Source organism: Mustela erminea, chromosome 18 (genome assembly GCF_009829155.1).
Source record: "Mustela erminea isolate mMusErm1 chromosome 18, mMusErm1.Pri, whole genome shotgun sequence".
In the NCBI taxonomy this organism is placed as follows: Eukaryota; Metazoa; Chordata; class Mammalia; order Carnivora; family Mustelidae; genus Mustela; species Mustela erminea.
Window position 1 is genome coordinate 3,272,582 of NC_045631.1, and position 17,495 is coordinate 3,290,076.

Below are 17,495 nucleotides of genomic sequence, written 5' to 3' on the forward strand. Positions count from 1 at the left end.
CCACCTCACTGGGGGCGAGCTGTGCTCCTGAATCTTGACAGCCTCTCCCCCTGCATGGAAGGAAGCACCATCCAGGCAGGCTTGGCTGAGCCAAGGGCATCCGGTATTCAGCGGAGGTGAAAGGAGGGAGGACTTTCTGGAAATGGGCTTGACGGAGAGCTGAGGCCACCCCCGTGGGAGGCAGGGGACGGATGCTCACCTTTGAGGAGTCTGGAGTCTTGAACATCCACCTTCAGCTCAGTGAGGAAAATGTCCTCTGCGGGGCCTTGGCTCAGGTCCCTGAAGATCTGGAGGGAAGTAGGGGGGCAGGAGGAGGTTGTGAGGAGGCCAGCTTTGCCATGAGCTGCTCCCCCGGGGCCTGGGTCTCCCACCATCCTACTAATGCCAGATTCTGAGCCACATTCAGTGACTTCCTGCATCTGTGGTCCACATGTCTCCAGCCACGTAACGATTTGATAAATCGGGGAAGAAGCTGGTCTCAAAACCCCCTGTACCCACTACCATCTAATGGGTAGGGGGAGGGGGGCACGGAATTCCACGCGGGGTGGGGCTGTGTCTGGTGAGGGCCAGAGAGGAGAACCACATTCCTGACTTGCATTGCAAGGCAGGCTGGGAAGGAAGGGCTAGAGGGAGCTGAACCACTACGGGCAGTGGGGGGCAGAAATCTGGAGCAGGAGGGGCCTCTGAGGGGAGCTGGGTAGCGCAGTGGGGAAGAGTGGCCATGGGAGGGGGTGCTGGGGCACAGTCCCGCTTTGGGGGCACCTCCACCAAATCACCTAACTCGAGCCCCAAGCCACACAATTAAATTCGTTCTAGCGGCCTCTGCCCGTGGCTGCCCGCGCCCATAAACCCAGATCCGTGAGCGGGGCAGGTGTGCTCCTGGGGCCTCCGGCTAAAGGCATTGACCGTGGACGGTGGCCTAACCTTTCCTTTGTGGTGCCGAGATGTTTACTCCCTCTACCTGCGCTGTGAGAGGTTTCTTCCATTCGTTCCACTTTGTGTTGTATTGTCTTTTGGAAACCCAAGAAAGGGCCTACATCCCTCATTGAGGTCAAAAAGAGGGGAAAGACCCACCGTGGGATGCCGAGGGAAGGAGAATCCAGAAGGAGACAAGAATGGCAGAGGCGGCCCCCAGAAACCTCCAGGGGACGGAATGCGGTGCAGGGCCTCCCCAAGAACATGGGAGTGGGTACTTGTGGAAACAGACATTGGGCTTGCACTAGCAGGGGGGCCCCAGCAGAAGCCCAGGACACGTGCCTATGGACATCAGCTCTGCCACAGACGTTTGCCGGGGGAACGCAGGACGGGTCTTTGGGTGAACAGGACACGAGGGACCAACATCTGGTGGGGGAGGGGTCTCAAGAGTCCCTTTTGTTGCGACCTTACTCTGCACTGGACACCCTGAGAAAGGCCCTTGACCTATGTGACCTCCTTTAACCCCCAGCAGCCCCGGGGGGTAGGTCTCATTGACCCCCTTTTAGGACCCCAGACACTGAGGCTCGGACATGTGCGCTGACTGGCCCGACGTCACAGGTGGCCAAGCTGGGCTGTCTTTCAACATCTCAGCCGCTGCTCTGGAATCCTCCATGTGCCCTCCTCCTTGCCCTGCCCCTCCCCCCCCCACGCTTTACCATATTTGAAGCCTCACAACACCCCTAAGGCTGGTGAAATTCAGCGTGCCTCCTTGATAGGTGGACAGAATGAATTTTAGAAGAGTTGAGGTGCCCATGACCACAGAGCTAGCAAGTGGAGGGACCATCAAGGCTGTGGACTCTCTGCCAGCCCACCGGGCCTCTGACCCCACATTCGGGCCCCCCGCTGGCCCACCATTGCCACACGGATCCACTATCTTCACACACTTGCACGCGCACACACACACACACGCCCACACATACACCATTTACTGTGTTAGTGGTAGGAGACTGAACACTCAGATTCAAGGGGCCCCTGGCTGGCTCGCTGGGTAGAGTGTACAGCTCTCGATCTCAAGGTTGTGGGTTCAAGCCCCATGCTGGGTGCAGAGATTATTTAAAGATAAAACCTTTAAAAATGAGATTCACACAAAATGCGGAGCCATATCTCCAGGGACGCACAGTTTCAGTGGGGATCAATGCACAGAGCAGGCATGTGACAGATCCGTAGGGAAAAGCAAGGGCTGTCCCCACAGTGCTGTGGACACAGAAGAAGCACCTGAGCCCGCTTGGGGGGCAAGAGGAGCAGAGGTGAGGGCTGGTGAGGATGCGGTCGGGGGACAAGGTGGGGTCGAGAAGGGCAGTCCAGGGTTGGGCACGGCGTGGGCAAAGCCATGGAGGCAGGAGCATCAGGGCGTGTATGGAAAGCAAAGACAGAATGAAGGGGCTGCTAGGTAAGGAAGTCTCCCTGAAGGTCGCAGAAGAGGAGAAGCAGGAGAGAAGGTTCCAGAAGTCAGGTGAGGGGCTTCATGAGGGGGGAGGTGTGTGCCTTCATTTTGCAATTGTGATGCACACACAGATATCATAAATGTAATTGTACAGTAAAGGAAAAAAGTATCATGGCCCACGGTGCCAAATGCAGAAAAGGGCCCAAAAGAGAGGACAGGAGAGTGTCCTTCAGGCCTGGCACCTGGAGGTCACTGGCAAGAACAGTGTCAGAAGAGCCAGAATGCCTGGTTGGAGGACAGAGTGAGACAGAAAATACAGAGATGGTGGTCAGGCCATCTAGCCCGACAGCGCTGGCTTCAGGATGGATGGACGTGTGACTCATCTCCTGGGTCACAGTGACAGGCATACAGATAGGCACTAGCCTTGATCCCACTGGAAAAGGGGTACCCTCTCCCCACTGGGGTTGCTGAGTTTGAAAAAAATGCTGGCCCAGGATGGCTATGGGTCATCGCCAGGAAGGGAGATGAAAGGAGACAGGTGCGGTACCCATCATCCCTGGAAACCCCAGACCCAGCTTTGCCAAAGCCGGTCGACTCTGCCCTTGCCGGCAAGGTGAGCTGATACATCTCTTCTCCCGACGCCGGTTTTTATATGTCTTGCATATATGTCTTGCAACTGCGAGTCTTCCCTGACACAAAACAGGTGCCAGGAGGAGTGGAGGGCAGTGAGCATCCTTCACCCCGTGGGGACTGGGAGGCCTGCCTGCTGGAGCCCCGTGCTCAGACCCCGTGTCTACGGAGGCGGAAGCATCAGGGAGTGGAGATGCAGGGGTGTGTCAGGGAGGGACACTAAGAAAGCAACAACTGTCAGCAGACGCTGGTCGAACTTGGCACAGAGGGCAGAAACACTGCTCTTCCAAGAGGGCCCCTTTCTGGCTGGATCAGCCTACAAGAGCTAGAAAGCCTTGGGAACCAGAGAGGGTTTAAAATTTCGACTTCTCTGCTGCCATTTGAGCCTGGGAGCTTGAAGACAAGGTGGGAGATAAGGTCGAGACAAAGTCTGGGAAGAGTCAGATCCTCCAGCTCTCCCTCTCAGGCCCTGTCACTGGGCCACACATTTAGCAGGGAAAAGAACAGAAACCTTGCAGGCTAGGGAGGCAGGTCCTGGGGGAGAAGATGAGAGGGTCTTGCCAGGACGAGAATCTGTGATCAGAGACTGGAAAGTGAGCATCTAGGATTTCCGAGGTAAAGCAATTCCTGGTAATTACTTTCTCAGTTGCCTGTCCCCAGTCCACCACAGGGTCAAGGCCTAAGGCATCCCTCCTCGAGAGGAAGTTCTTCTGCTTGCGCTGGAGGTCTTTGAGGCTGGGAATTATCTGATGCATTCAGAGATTGGGAAGCTACAGTTAACAACCAAGACCAGGGAGTCTGTGATTCGTGCCCTGGTACCCTGTGTTTCCCCAGAGCCAGGGTGTTAAGGGGGTGGCATCCCAGGGTCCTGCTGGTGCACTACCCATGGAGTCCCAGGGTGGGGGATACTGACCTTGACAGTGTAGATCTGGAAGTAGATGGGCAGGGTGCCCATGCGAACATAGTAGGTGATGACATCCAGGATGAAGGGGTCCACAGTCCGGGATGTGTCCAGGGAAGGGGGCTGTGAGGGGGCAGAGAAGGTCTTCAGTTGTGGGGGCTCCATGCAGTTGTGGAGGCTCCATGCAGTTGTGGAGGCTGCTATTCTGGTAACAGAGAAACTCTAATGGTCCCACGTGCCCTCTGTTGGGCACCAATCCAGCTGGGCACTCAAACACACTCCAGCCCTTTCCTTCCCCCTGATTTCCACTCCTAATCCAGGCAAGTCCATCCTCAATTCATTCCACTTGCACAAAGACACTTGGGGTGCCTCTAGGTCGAAGGCACTGAGTGGGGTGTTTGGGGTAGACAAGATGCCTGAGATTACAGCCAACGATCACCGAGTCTGGGCTGGGTTCCAGCCACCCACTGGCCAAACGACCTGGGGCATGAGAAGTGAGAGGATCTGCTGTCTCCTTCAGCTCTTGGGGTATCTCCATATATCAACAGATTAATTTAAACGTGTGGGTTATTGGAAAAACACTAGTGTCATGTCCTACACACCTTCCTCCTATGGATATAAAGCAGAACCATCAGATATTTTTTTCCCTTTTAGATAAACAGAATGCTTACATAGTACCAGAACTGGAAAGCAGCTAGAGTTTATCTCATCCAACCCCTATCTGATCCTATAACTCTCTATAGACCAGAATCTCCTGTCTGGTCTATAGAAACACTGCTCCCTTCAGAAAGGCCACACGGAGGAATAGAGAATGTACTCCAACAAGGCTGTCCTCACCTACACTGTTTCCCATCTCTTCACATGGAAACCGCTTTGGGAGGAAACATTGGGGCTGTACAAATCGTTAACTCTGAGGGCAAGGAGAGCAGGGAGGGCCCCAAATCCCACGTATGTCCCAGCATGAAAATAAAAACTACTGGCAAAAGAGCAAGGGGCACCTGGGTGGCTCAGTGGGTTAAAGCCTCTGCCTTCAGCTCAGCTCATGATCTCAGGGTCCTGGGATTGAGCCCCGCATCGGGCTCTCTGCTCAGCGGAGACCCACTGCCTGCCTCTCTGCCTACTTGTGCTCTCTCTGTCAAATAAATAAAATCTTTTTTTTTTTTTTTTTTAAAAAGGAGAGAGCACAAGTAAGATCCTCCTCCTCTAACAGCCTCCAAGTTTTGAGGAAAAAGTATTTCAATACCCAGCTAAACAGTTGCCTGTGCATACACAAAGACATTTTTTGGGTAAGCGGTAACTCAGGAAGGAGGCCTCCCCCCACACTTCCACGAGAAATAGACTGTCAAGTCAGAAATTAGGTACCTAAAATCAAGGTGCATAGCATCCTAAAAGAGGCTGACTCCCCTCCAAATTCCAATCGAAATCCTGAGGGGGGATTAAAAAAAAAAAACCCACCACATTTCTAATATTTATCTGGAAACAAACAGAAAGAAACACAGTCTGAAAGGTTTCCAAGAAGAAGAGTAAGGGGATAAGCTTGCCCTGCCAGCTATTAAATGAAAAAATGCTAACGTGGCCGGAAATGAATAGATTGACAAGAAAGAGTAAGTGTCTCAGAATAAACTCAAGCATCTGTAAAAACTTAGTAGATGATAAAACTGGCATTTCAGACTGACGGGGCAAGATGGCTCATGCAATAAATAGCTTTAGGACAACTGGCTGAGCATTTGGAAAAAAGCAATTTGCATGCCTCACACTCAACCCTGAAATCGATCGCAGGCAGGTTATTTAAATGGAAAAACCGAGACCTGAAAAGTTCCGGGAAATGATCAGTGAATATTAATTTAATCTTGGATATAATTCAGTCTGTGGAGAAGACCTCTCGAAGCAGGACTCCGGTATCACAAAGAATAAAGTCCTGTGTGTAACTGCATAGAAATATCGAACTTCTGTAAGTCAAAAACCGCTACTGACGAACTTGACAAGCAAGTAAACAAAGTAGAAGAAAATGTCTGCAACCCCAAAAAGGTTAAAAGTCTCTTAATAGGAGGGGTACCTGCCCGGCTGGCTCGGTCAGTGGAACTAAAAGATTCTTAATCTCAGGGTGGCAAGTTTGAGCCCCACATGGAGGTAGAGTTTACCGGAAAGATATAAAAAAGATTCTCCTAATAGATGAACGCCTTTTCAAGTCAGTAAAAGATGGGAGCTCCCTCCCTACCGCCCCGCCCAGGAAGGTTGAGGGTACAGTCTGGTTTTGTGGCCAAGAGGATACGCTCTGGTTCCAAGCAGGACTCTACCTCTCATCTTACCACTTAGGACAAAGTTACCTAATTTCTTTGCACCCCGGAAGCTTGATCTGTACAATGGGGACATGGCAATGTTAGCACCCACCCGTAAGAGTGCCTGTACTTGGTAGGGCTGCTGAGTGTCGAGCCCGTGGGAGCTCTCAGGAAGCAGGGGCTCTTACAATCACAGAAAAACCGTCCCACGAACCTCAGAAGAGAAGGGACAAATCGGCCTATACACTTATGGGAGAATGTTCTGCTGCATATTTTCCCCAGTGTCCCCCCACCCCCAAGCAGGTGCCTGCTAAGAGCTCCAGCATGAGCCGGTTAGGGCTCCTCTCTTGTGCTCCCTTCCAGCCTCATCCCACCCTGGGGGACCCCAGGGCTGACTCTTGAGGCCGAGAGCCAAGGGTAGTATCTGAAAACGGGCCCCTCCCACCTCCCCCCTACCTTAGCGTCTCCCCTACCATTTCTGCCAGCTTGTGGATGGCCGGGCAGAGTGTGTTGACTGTGTTCTGGTACCACGGGTCTGCGCGGCCCAGGAACGCCGCCAGCTCTTGGAGCTCCGAATGTCTGCTTGTCGCCGGCTCCTGGGGACAGGGGGACAGGGCAGACCCATCAGGCTTGGTCTCTTGGCACTTTCTTCCCGGCCAGAGGGTCCCCTAGGCAAACTGGCCAATCACTGAACCTCTTGGTTCTCTCTCAGTTTCTCTGCCATGTGAAGACGATTGGGTTTTACTCTCCCAGTGAAGCTGGGATACCCTGGATGGAGGGCCACTTGCCAGGGACACTGAAAAATGACCATGAGCCTTGGAAGTGGAGAGACAAGGACTGCTTTGAATTTAATGCTCCCCGAAAAGCAAACAGAGTGGGACAGCAGAAATGCAAAGATGCAAGGGTAAGCTTGTCCCCTACCCCCCAATAAATCAGGGGGCTCCCACTGCCTGAAATTTCCTTTTATGTGACCCTAGGAAGTGTGCTGTGTGTGTGCCTGCATATGTGTATGTATGTGTGTGTGTGTGTGTGTGTGTGTGTATGTGAGAGAGAGAGAGAGAGAGAGAGAGAGCTGGTCCCTGTTTGAACAGATGCTTCCAAAGAATTCCATTAGAAAAGCCAAACAAAATTCAGCAATGGGCAGGCTGCCCCCAGGAGGGGACATTCAGCCTCCAGGGCCCGGGTCTGGGGATCCTGAGACATAGAGCTGCTCTGGAATGGCTCTCCTGGCCCCACATCCTAAGGAAGGACGGTCCTAGCCCCTGGAGTTAGGGATGTGGTTGCTTGGCCCCTAAGCCAGACCCCTGCTGTGGACAGCCCCTTGGTCCTCCCCCATATCCCCCCTCCCCTGCCCCGCCCTGCCCTGCCCTGCCACCTCAGGCGCCAGCACAGGGATGTAGTAGAGCTGCAGGCTGAGTCTGGGGGTCAGGCAGAACTTCTGGGTCTCCCGTTTCCTGGCAAGGGGCAGCAGAGCACAGGGGTAAGGGCAGGTGCTGTGGCTTTAGACAATTCCACATCCTGGTTCTGATCGTTAGTCTAGACGGTCGGGGGGGGGGGTGGGCAGCGATGCACCCAATCTTCCTGAGCCAGCGTTCTCAGCTATAGAATACATACAGTCTGTCTCAGGGGCGGGGGGCGGTGGCAAGGATTACAGAGCTCATGGCAAAGAGCCAAGCCGGTGAGTGTGGTGCTGGGGGATGGCGGAGTCTGACCGCGCCCCTGCTGCATCCTGGCCAGGCCCTCCCACCCTGTCCCCCCACCAGCCCCCCGCCACAGGGCCCTACCTGAGGCTGTGGTAGGCCTGGGCCAGGCGTCCCAGCATCCTGTCATCCCCCAGGACCAGCACCCTGGCCGTGTGAAGTCGGGAGACCCCCGGCAGCATCCCCCCATCTCCGCTGGGCAGGCCTGTCCTGCGGTGTAGTCCCTGGGGCCCATCCCAGCACGCAGGCATCAAGATGTCAGCGGGCCACACCCGCTTCTTGATGCCTCCTTTGCGCTGCAGCCCGGCACGCTCCATCTCAGGGCTGCCAGGGACAGGCAGCTCATCAGCACCCATGGGCAGGTCCCGCTCAATGCCACTGTCAGTGGACAGCATGGATGCCCGGGCCAGCTCCCGGTCTGGCCAGAGGCCCTGCAGATCCAAGGCCTCCAAGTCGGCACTGAGGCGCAACTGGGATCGCGGGCGCAGGAAGAGGACCAGCTCCTTCCCTAGGATGCAGAGAACACGGGGACCGTCAGGGCAGAGAAGTTACGGGAGGCTGGCAGGGCCTCACCCCAGGAAGGCCTGTGGTTCCAGGTTTCTCAAACACCATTCAGCCCAACAGAAGCCCCATGAAGGAACAAAGGTTCTGTGGCCAACAAAGATGGAGAACCCTGAATATTCCTGCCACCTGTAGTTGAGTTCCATTAGTAAACATGTTAAAGGCTCTGAGAAGTCCTGCAGTAAAGAAGTCATCTTCACTCAGTAACTCCCATTTAGCTGACCCTGGGGTCTTCTTTATCATATCCACTCCCTGGCTTCCTCCCATCCTCCCCCGGTCTGTAGCTTCCCCTGGGGCATAGAGAACAAACCATACCTGCTCCAGGAAAGACTTCTAGGCTTTTCTAATCTACTTCCATTATATTATCCATGAGAAAACTGAGTCAGTCTAGCGTGACCCAGCACATGAAAGGAAGTGCCAGGACTCGGACCCAGTTCATTAGCTCAGCACTTCCCGGCATGATCCACACCCTTGTGCCCCCACCCCCTGCCTGAATGGAGAAGGGCTGGGGACAGCTGCATGGGAACACCAGTGTGGACAGAAGTGTCAGGCAGGCAAGTCTCTCTGGAAGGGCCTCCGGCTGCGGGAACAGTAACTTCTTTCGTGTCACTGTCATTGTGTCCCTTCTTAGGGACATTCATTGTTGGGGTCAGCATGGCCTGCAGCAATTCCTAATCCCAGGAGGCCAGCAGCTAATGCACTGAGCTATTCTGACATGGAGAAAATGGGTCCTTCCGCATATGCAGAACAGCTCAGGCACTAAGGAGCACACACGTGGACACACACAGAATGCGGACACACACACAGACATGCAGACACAGTACACACAGTCACAGATGGACACAGACCCGTGAAGACAGTTTCACATGCACACACACTCACACACACACCCCTCTTTCCAGCCAGCTCCCCGCCAGCCAGGTGGGAGGCACGGGACTCACAGAGCTGCTCTTCGTTGGTCCACAGGTGGAAGGAGATGTGGGGGCTGGGCAGAGGGATGCTTGGCTGTGGGTCCTGCAGGGGGTCACCTGAAAGCAGGAGGAGGGCTGTGGCATTCCCCTCTGCTCTCCCCGCTCCAGCTCCTGTAAGGCCCAGAGGGGGTGCAGAGACCCTCTCTCCCACATGGTCCAGCCCAGGCTTCCTCTCTGTCCCATCAGCTCACCCAGGGCCCAACAGCACACCTATCCCCTCCCTGCCCAAGGCTGTTTGAGCGGCAACCCCCCCCCCCGCCCCCCCGCCGCCGCTTCCTCCAAACTTCCTGGCTCGACCGTTAGGACCTTTCACGGACCAGCTCAGTGTCTTTCGGGAACTTTCCTCCCATGGTGGGTCCCCTCCTGCTAACCCCAAGCCAGAAGTACAGCCTGGCCAGGACGCCTTTCTTGCTGCTGTGTTTCTGTAACACAGCCTGGGTCTGATTCTTAAGAGCTGGGGGATGTTGGGCGAGATCTTTCAGCCTCTTTCTAACTCAGGCTTCTGGCCTGTAAAACGAGGGGCACAGTAATTTCTATCTCAGAAGTTTACTCTGAGGATTAATCCATGCAATATTCAAATATATGCCAGGTGCCTCGAACAGCAGCTGGGCCACCTTCTCAGCCCCCACCTTCCAAGTCCCCAGGCTTCCACCCACCTCAGCCCCGCTGAGGGCTGGCAGGTGCAGCGATGCTCTCTGGCGCCCCCACTGCGGGCCCTCGCTGCCCCCGCCTGCTTACCGCAGCAGCGTCCCCTGGCGGCCGCCTCCGGCCCCAGCAGCCAGCAGTAAATCTCCTCCAGCCTCTCCAGGTGTCCCTCCCGGCTCGGGTTGGGTTCGCTGGCCATCTGCTCCATGGCGGCCACCACGGCGTGGAAATAGCACTCCAGGGCGCGGCGAGGGCAGGCCTGCCGGGGAGCGGCGCCAGAGCCTGGGTCCCGGCCCAGCACCCACCCACCCACCCACCCCAGCTCTGAAGTTGCCTGAAGCTGCTTACACCTGCGGGTCCCTCCTGTCCCTCACACCGAGGCTCCCTGCAAAGTCTGTACCCCAGAGGGGCAGGGATCGCCGTCCTGTATGCAAACGCGGGAAGGCAGACCTTTGGTCAGAGCTGCACCCAGGGCCCCTAGAACATCTTCAACCACAGAGTAGTTGCTCAAGAAAACAGTTGCTGATTATTCCCTGGACTTCTGTCATTCCTGCGCTATCCTGACATACCGTGCTGATATTTACTTGCCATTTGTCTTCTTCTTTTTGGTTCAAAATGACTTCAGAGGGACAATTTATGTTGCTGCTCTACCTGTATAAAAAGGCTAGTGCCTCAGGGTATCCTGCTATAACTAAGATGAATATTAACAATCACAAGGCACTATTATTAAATTCTAGCCAGGTACTGAGGACTGCCAAGCTTTAGAGCTTGGAGCTTGCCTTCTTTCTCTCTCCTTCTAAAAGATTCATTATTCATTTTAGAGCGAGAGTTCATGCATGAGTACTGGGGAGAGGGGGTGAAAACCATAAGCAGACGTGGGGCTCCCACCAGGGGCTCACTTCAGGGCATTGTGGGGTTCAATCTCACAACCCTGAGCTCGCGACTCGAGCTAAAACCAAGTGTCAGACGTTAACCAAACCAAGAGCTGGGTCTTAACCAACTGCACCACCCAGGCACCCCTGCTGCCTTCTCTCTTTAAAAGGGGGAAGTTAGTGTTAAAGAAGTCAGGGGTATAGCACCAAGCTGAGCCCTTCTCCTTAATGGAAATTAACGGAACCAGGTTTTGGAAGCCTCTCTCTGTGCATTCCATGTTCTCAAGCATGGCTGCTTCCTGCTTCCTTTAGTATACACGGCATTTGTTCTACCAGCTCATTTGCTCTCTGATTCCATCTTCTATACTCTCCCTCTCTTCCACTCTGCTTTGGCTACACAGGTCTCCTTATTGTTCCTCAAATGCACCAGACATGCTTACACCCCAGGGCCTTTGCACTTGCTGTTCCCTATGCTTGCACGTTCTCTCCGATATCCACATGGCTTGCTCTTTCACTTCCTTTAGGACTTGACTCAAAAGCCACCTGACAAGGAGACTTCCCTGATCACACGATCTAAAATTTCAGCCCCTCCTCCCAATTTCACATCCTTCTTTGCACATTTCCCCCTTTTGCTGTTGTTTATCATACTGTACATTTTATTTATTATCACACACACAGAAAAGGAAAGAGATACACTACAATATAAACTCCCAGAGGACAGGAATTTTTATCTGGATCCCAACATCTAGAAGGAATACAGCCTGGCATGTCGTGATTGCTCAGTAAATATTTAATGTATTTATAAATTAAGCACCAAGATGAAATGGACCCTGAGAGCTTTTCCAACTCGGATTCATATATTCCTCTAATTGTATTATTTGTTCTGCAAACATTTATTGGAGTCCCAGATGGTCAGAATGACGTGCTCTGCCTTAATCAGGAAGCCACGACCCTCCTTGGCAGACCTCTAGCCCAGAACGGAGGTGGGCCTGCCTGTGTCCTTGTTAGAACCCCACATCCTCTAAGCCAGGAGACGAGCTCCTTCAGTGGTGGGGGTACTGAGGGAAGACAGCCAGAGGATATAATCGAGGACACTTGCTCAGAGGGTCTTACGGGCCATTGTAATGACTCTGGCTCTGACACCGTGTGATGTGATAAATGCACGTGACTACTCAGATCCCCCACTTTCAGGACTGAGACACACCCGAGTCCCGCTGCTGGGAGCGATGACAGCTGTCCGCGGTGAGCTGACCTCTTGCCAAAGTCGGCCTCCGCTGAAGAAAGCCACCTCCATGCTCACACCCCGCTCCCGAGGACAGTCCACTCCCAATAACTAGCAGATGGGGAAGGAAGTAAAAAGGTCTGGTCCCTCACGGTAATTCAGGACAACTCTGATTCCTACAGAAACAGCTGTGGGCAAACTCCTTCTGGGGCTCAGGAGATTGAAGACAAGAAGGACATCTGACGCTGAGGAGATGCGTCTGTTCTCCAGTCCCACTGCTGATCTGGCGAGATCTGGCCCCCAAAGCTGATCTCTAGGCCCCTTGCTTGGCCTCATCCGCACATCGCTCTGGAAATCCCTGACACCCACCTTTGCAAAGCAACACCCGGTTCCTGTTCCCCTGACCCCACGGTGCGGGACGCACGGCCCCAGGTGGCACCGTCCCCCTCAAAGATGTCCTGTACCTGCTACAGCCCATGGCCGGAGCACCTCTAACCTACTGGAGCCTTGGCTGTGCACAACCACCCAGGCTGAGTCAGGCAGAGAAATCAGGATGCAAGCGGGTGAGTGTGAGAAAGGAACGAAATGCCCTGGACAGGAGCAGGGGGCAAGTTAAATAACTAACAACGCGCTCAGAGGTGAGAATATGGTGCAGCCATCAGGGCTACATATTTTTCAGGGAAAACACTCTGATGCGGTGTATTTCCAGTGGGATGGGGGAAATCGGCATTATGTAAGGGCACACACCCATGCGGTATATAAAAACCATATACAGAGTTTGGGAGCTCCTTTTATTAAAAAGGAGCGGTGGGGGAGCGGGGCTGGGAAGCGGCAGAACATAGGTCTGATGTCTCAGAGATCTGGGTTCAAATCCTGACTCAGCCAGTTTGTATCTGTGTGACCACGGGCAGGTCAGCAATCTCTCTGGGCCCGTTTGGATCCTTCTACCCATTTCACAATGTTAAGATGGGATACCCATGAAGCGCATACCGCGGTGCCCGGGACACAGCGGACATTCACTCCACGGCAGCTACGAGGATGAATGCTGCCAGTTTGGTTCAGGAAACAGACCGCAGTGTTTACTGCTAGTATGTCCGGGTGGACAGGCCTGCGGGATTTTTGTTCCCTCTTCTGACTTACGTGCATTCCTCCCATCCAAGATCTTCCTCCGTGAGTATCCCCCTTTTTGACTGAGGGGAAGGTGGTATGAAAACAGGAGAAGCGGGAGGGTAAGTGGGAGTGCGTGCCGGTGTGGGCGGCAGCCCAGGAGGGCTGGGGCAGGGCCATTACCTTCAGCTTGCTCTGCAGGGTGCTGGTGTGGCAGGCGTCCCCGAGCGCCGCCTGCAGGGCGTGGGAGACCACATGCCGCATGCAGGCCTCTGGGGTCTGCTGCACCTGCGCCGCCTCGATCTCAAGCAGCAGGGCGCTGCACACGGAGGGAGATACCAGCTCTGGATCCACGAAGAGGAACACTCTGAGAGCAGAGACGGCAGGGGGCGCCGGTGAAGGTGACCCCCCAGGAGGAGAGCCCCGGGAAGGACACCGTCAGAGCCTCGCAGCCCCCAGGTGTTTTGTTTCTCCAAACACAGGAGCCTGGAGTTTGAAAGTTGAGGTGGGGGGATGGCAATAGGGAGCGGTGGGGACTGGCGCAGATCAGAGCAGGCAGGAGCAGCTACCCCCTGCTGGGGTGGTGGCGGGGGAGAGGACTAGGTTAGTCTCATGTCCAGGTAAGCCCCAACCGAAATGGAGCTCTCTCCCCTAGCTCCGTGGCCCACTGATGACATCACCCTCCAGGACGGACCCTAAATCCTTCCTGCCCAAAGGCACTCTGGACCCTGAGTGCACCCCATCTCCTCCCATCACCTGATCATACCCAAAAAACTAGCCTCCTGCACCTGCTCCCCTTCCTGGATGCCAGCTCCTCTGGGTCCCTCCAGCTCCCTGCACCCCAATCTGCCCCTTCTGGAGCTAGTTCAGTAGTAGCACCTGCAGGGCAGGAGGCAAGGCACCCCCACTCCATCAGCCCATCTTTCCAACACGACAAGCAGACATTTGCTCAATCTTGTATAAAGGGCCGGGCACACACAGACCAGTGCCCCAGATTCCACAGTGTGCTTGTGGCCTGAGCTGTAAATACCCCAGGGCTGTCTCTGGCTGCCTGGCTGGTTGATGCTGCATCACCGCCAAGGATGGGGTGGGACAACAGAACTCCAGAGTGGCTCAGTGTCCATGTCACCTTCTGCATGGGAGCAGGATGGCTCAGAAGCCAGCCCAAGAAGAAAGACCTACCCTGCTTCTGGGGAGTCCCCAGAGAAGCCAGGCCCCGTCCACCCTTGACAATACACCCCCCGGCTGGACACATGGCATGGACGGGAAGCTCTGCTGGGGTTCGTCCCCACCCCGCCCGGTCCCCCTCAGTGAGCAGTCATGGAGTCCCAACACCTAGAGGGCACAGAAGGTAACAGCCTTCCTGGGGCCACTCACCTCTCCTGGTAGGGGTACAGCTCACTCGTCAGGTTCTGCTCGGCAATGACCAGCCTTTGGTACAGCGTCCCTGCAAAGCAGACCACCTCAGCCAGCAAGCCCCTGGTCCCTGGCCCTCCTTCCTCACTTCCACAGGAGGTGCTGGGACTTCAGAGCTCCAGGGACCTCAGACAGAAAGCAAGACCATGACACGCTACTGCTGGGTCTGAACAGGGGCAGTGCTTTCCTGGGGTAACCTTTACCTGGGACAGCTCTTACTTGAGACAGCTTTTACCTGGGACAGCGCTTACCTGGGACAGCTCTTACCTGAGATGGGTTTTACCTGGGACAGCTCTTACCTGGGACAGATTTTACCTGGAACAGCACTTACTGGGGACAGCTCTTACCTGGGACAGCAGTCTCTGTTTTCAGCCTTATGGCACAATCCAAGGCTACTGTGCAGTAGGGGGCAGGCAGGGTTAGCAACCTAGTGCAAAAGTTGTAGGTTCTCCGGTAGAGCTCTTCTGTGATGCCGGTGGCCTGGGTAGGAGGGAGGAGTCAGGTGCCTGGAGCCCTAGGACAGAAGGCTCTGAACGGGGCAGGAGAGTGGGATGGAGAGGAGGAAGGACGGGTCTGACAGCCAGAGCTGGGCTCATACCTCTCTCCCAAACGTACATCCCCAGTGTCTTCTCCCAGCACCCGTGACACACCTCCCGACACCCTGCTCTAATTCACTGTGGCGGGAACCCATCTCCTCCTGTTCTGCTAGCAAATCCACCCCCCTCAGCGCCCTTTTCCTCATTCCTGCAGAGCTCCGGGCTCCAAGCTTGGTTGTCCCGCAGGCACGATGCTCACAGCGCAGTGCCCGGGGGCTCCCCTTCTCCACCCACCCCCCAGGCTCCTGCCCTGCTGGAGCCCAGCCCCATCCTGCCCCTGGATTCCAGCAGCCCCTGAACTGCTCGTCACGCCCCTCATCCCCCTCGCTGCCCACTCCCACCCCCTGCACTATACAGAGCTCCTGGTTCCCGTTCTCAAGACGTTTTCTCCACGGCTTGTCTCTCCTCTGTGCAGGGTCAGCGATGCCCCCAGCGCACAGAGGAGCAATCCCGAGGACCTCCTTCTGACATTCAAGGCTCTCATGCATTCTACACACCGCCTCCCCCACTTCCCCCACTTCTGCCCCAGGACACCCCTCTGTGTATTAGGGTGAGGGCACAGCTGGAGTGGAGAAGCCAGTTTAGGGCAGGCAGTCCAAGAGTTCTAGGCCCGCCCACGCAGAGACAGGCATCCTCTGCGGGAGAAGACAGTGTCTGGCCCTGGTGCTCATGGGGTTCCACGATGCCCCCACCCTCCGCTCTAGCTCACCTTAGTGAGCACGTACAGCAGAGTATGCAGCAAGGGAATGATGACATGCCGGAGGTCTTCACTTTCTGCCTAGAAAACAGGAGACCGCGGGGCATTTACTGGGCTGGGGCTCGAGGGGGGGCTCACCACCTCCTAGCAGGGCTCAGGTTGGGTGGGGGTAGGTGTGGCCAGGAGATGGGGTAGAAGGCAAGCATCCCACCACGCCAAGGGGAGGGAAAAGAGCACGGCCTGCCCCAGCAAGGAAGGGATGGGGTGGGGAGGGAGCATGGGGGTGGAGAGGGCTGGGAGAGCCTGGGGGGTGGGCGGCATCCACTCGGGGTAGGAGCTGGTGCCAAGCAGTAGGCCAGTCCCCCGACCGTGGAGGTGCCCTGAGAGCAGCATCTCCCAAATGGATACGACACAGAGCATGGGGGAGGGGATCCTTTTGGGGAGGTACAAGAACAATTTTGAAACATTTTTAATAGGTATCCATTTATGTTTATCCGTGTTTCCTGTTCCCACAAGTGGGGATTTTCCATGTGTGGCCATGGTACAGAACTTCTTTCTGAAATACGCTAAGTCACGTGAAACCGTGGAAGTCTGCCCTTCAAGAAGTAGAGGAGGGAGACAGAGCTGCTGAAAATCACGCAGGAGGTCCACAAAGGACCAGAGTTGGGGGGAGGGTGGATGCCGCAGTGATGGGACTGAGGCCCCACCTGGCTTGACCTCTCTCCCTCCTCCCCACCCCCCACCCACCTCTCCGAAGCCCAAGAACCCACCTTTTCCAGCTCTCTGAGCAGAATACGGACCAGCACCGGACTTTTCCCCGGATCTCTCTCGACCTTCTTGTGCAGGGACCATCTCCACATGCCTGGCCAGGACAGAGGGGACCCCAGCACATGCAGGCGGGGCATGGGGGCTCTTAGAGTGGATCCCCCTGAGCTGGAACCGGAGCCCTTGGAGCCCCATGCTGTGACTGTGACTAGCTACAGAACTGACCCCTCAGCTGGGCGCCTGGCTCTGGCGACATAGTGGGGAGGGCTTGTCACATGTGGAGGATTTCTGCTCCACTGCCTGTCAAGGACAGTGCATTCTTGGGGTGGAAAGGCAGGGATGTGGGACATGAGTGGGCCAGAGTGTGCACGTGGCCTATGGGCTGGCGATGTTTAGACCTCAGCACCTGGGGCCACGTGTCTGGAGGTCGTGCAGGTCCAGAGGGTCAAGAGGAATTTTGCTCACATGGGGAGCTGGGGAGGTGGCTGAGAAGGAGTGGGACAGAGGCTGCCTGCTGGCTCTTACCTTGGTTGCTCTGCAGGGCTGGGGCCTGGGGGCTGAGTTCCCGGAGAACGGCTTGCACGCTCCGCTGGAGGTCCAGCTCCACATCTGGGCAGCAGGGGTGGGTGGGGGGAGCACTGCGGCCAGGAGCTTTGGAGCTCAGCGACCCCGGCCTCACCCTCGCCCCCATGTCTGCTTTCCCTGAGACCATCTTTCACCCCTTCTTTAAGCCCCAAGAGGTGCCCCAAAGTGATCAACTTAGAGCAGGCAGCC

General features: G+C 55.5%; 1 protein-coding gene across 11 annotated transcripts in view; it reads right to left on the reverse strand.

Moving 5' to 3' along the window:
* Window positions 1–17,495, reverse strand: part of PIK3R6 (phosphoinositide-3-kinase regulatory subunit 6) — a 49,038-nt gene that overhangs the window by 9,129 nt on the left and 22,414 nt on the right. For all 11 annotated transcript variants that reach the window (XR_004280576.1, XR_004280577.1, XM_032321284.1 and 8 more), the window contains 13 exons: window positions 17,247–17,330; window positions 16,727–16,818; window positions 15,969–16,037; window positions 15,011–15,143; window positions 14,625–14,694; window positions 13,431–13,614; window positions 10,140–10,305; window positions 9,372–9,458; window positions 7,954–8,377; window positions 7,545–7,623; window positions 6,643–6,765; window positions 3,903–4,013; window positions 200–287 (listed from right to left, as the gene is read on the reverse strand). Coding sequence is in view for 9 of the 11 variants with exons in the window: in XM_032321284.1 (XP_032177175.1) it covers window positions 200–287; window positions 3,903–4,013; window positions 6,643–6,765; window positions 7,545–7,623; window positions 7,954–8,377; window positions 9,372–9,458; window positions 10,140–10,305; window positions 13,431–13,614; window positions 14,625–14,694; window positions 15,011–15,143; window positions 15,969–16,037; window positions 16,727–16,818; window positions 17,247–17,330 (1,710 nt within the window). In the remaining 2 variants the exon portion in view is untranslated. The remainder of the gene's footprint in view (window positions 1–199; window positions 288–3,902; window positions 4,014–6,642; window positions 6,766–7,544; window positions 7,624–7,953; window positions 8,378–9,371; window positions 9,459–10,139; window positions 10,306–13,430; window positions 13,615–14,624; window positions 14,695–15,010; window positions 15,144–15,968; window positions 16,038–16,726; window positions 16,819–17,246; window positions 17,331–17,495) is intronic.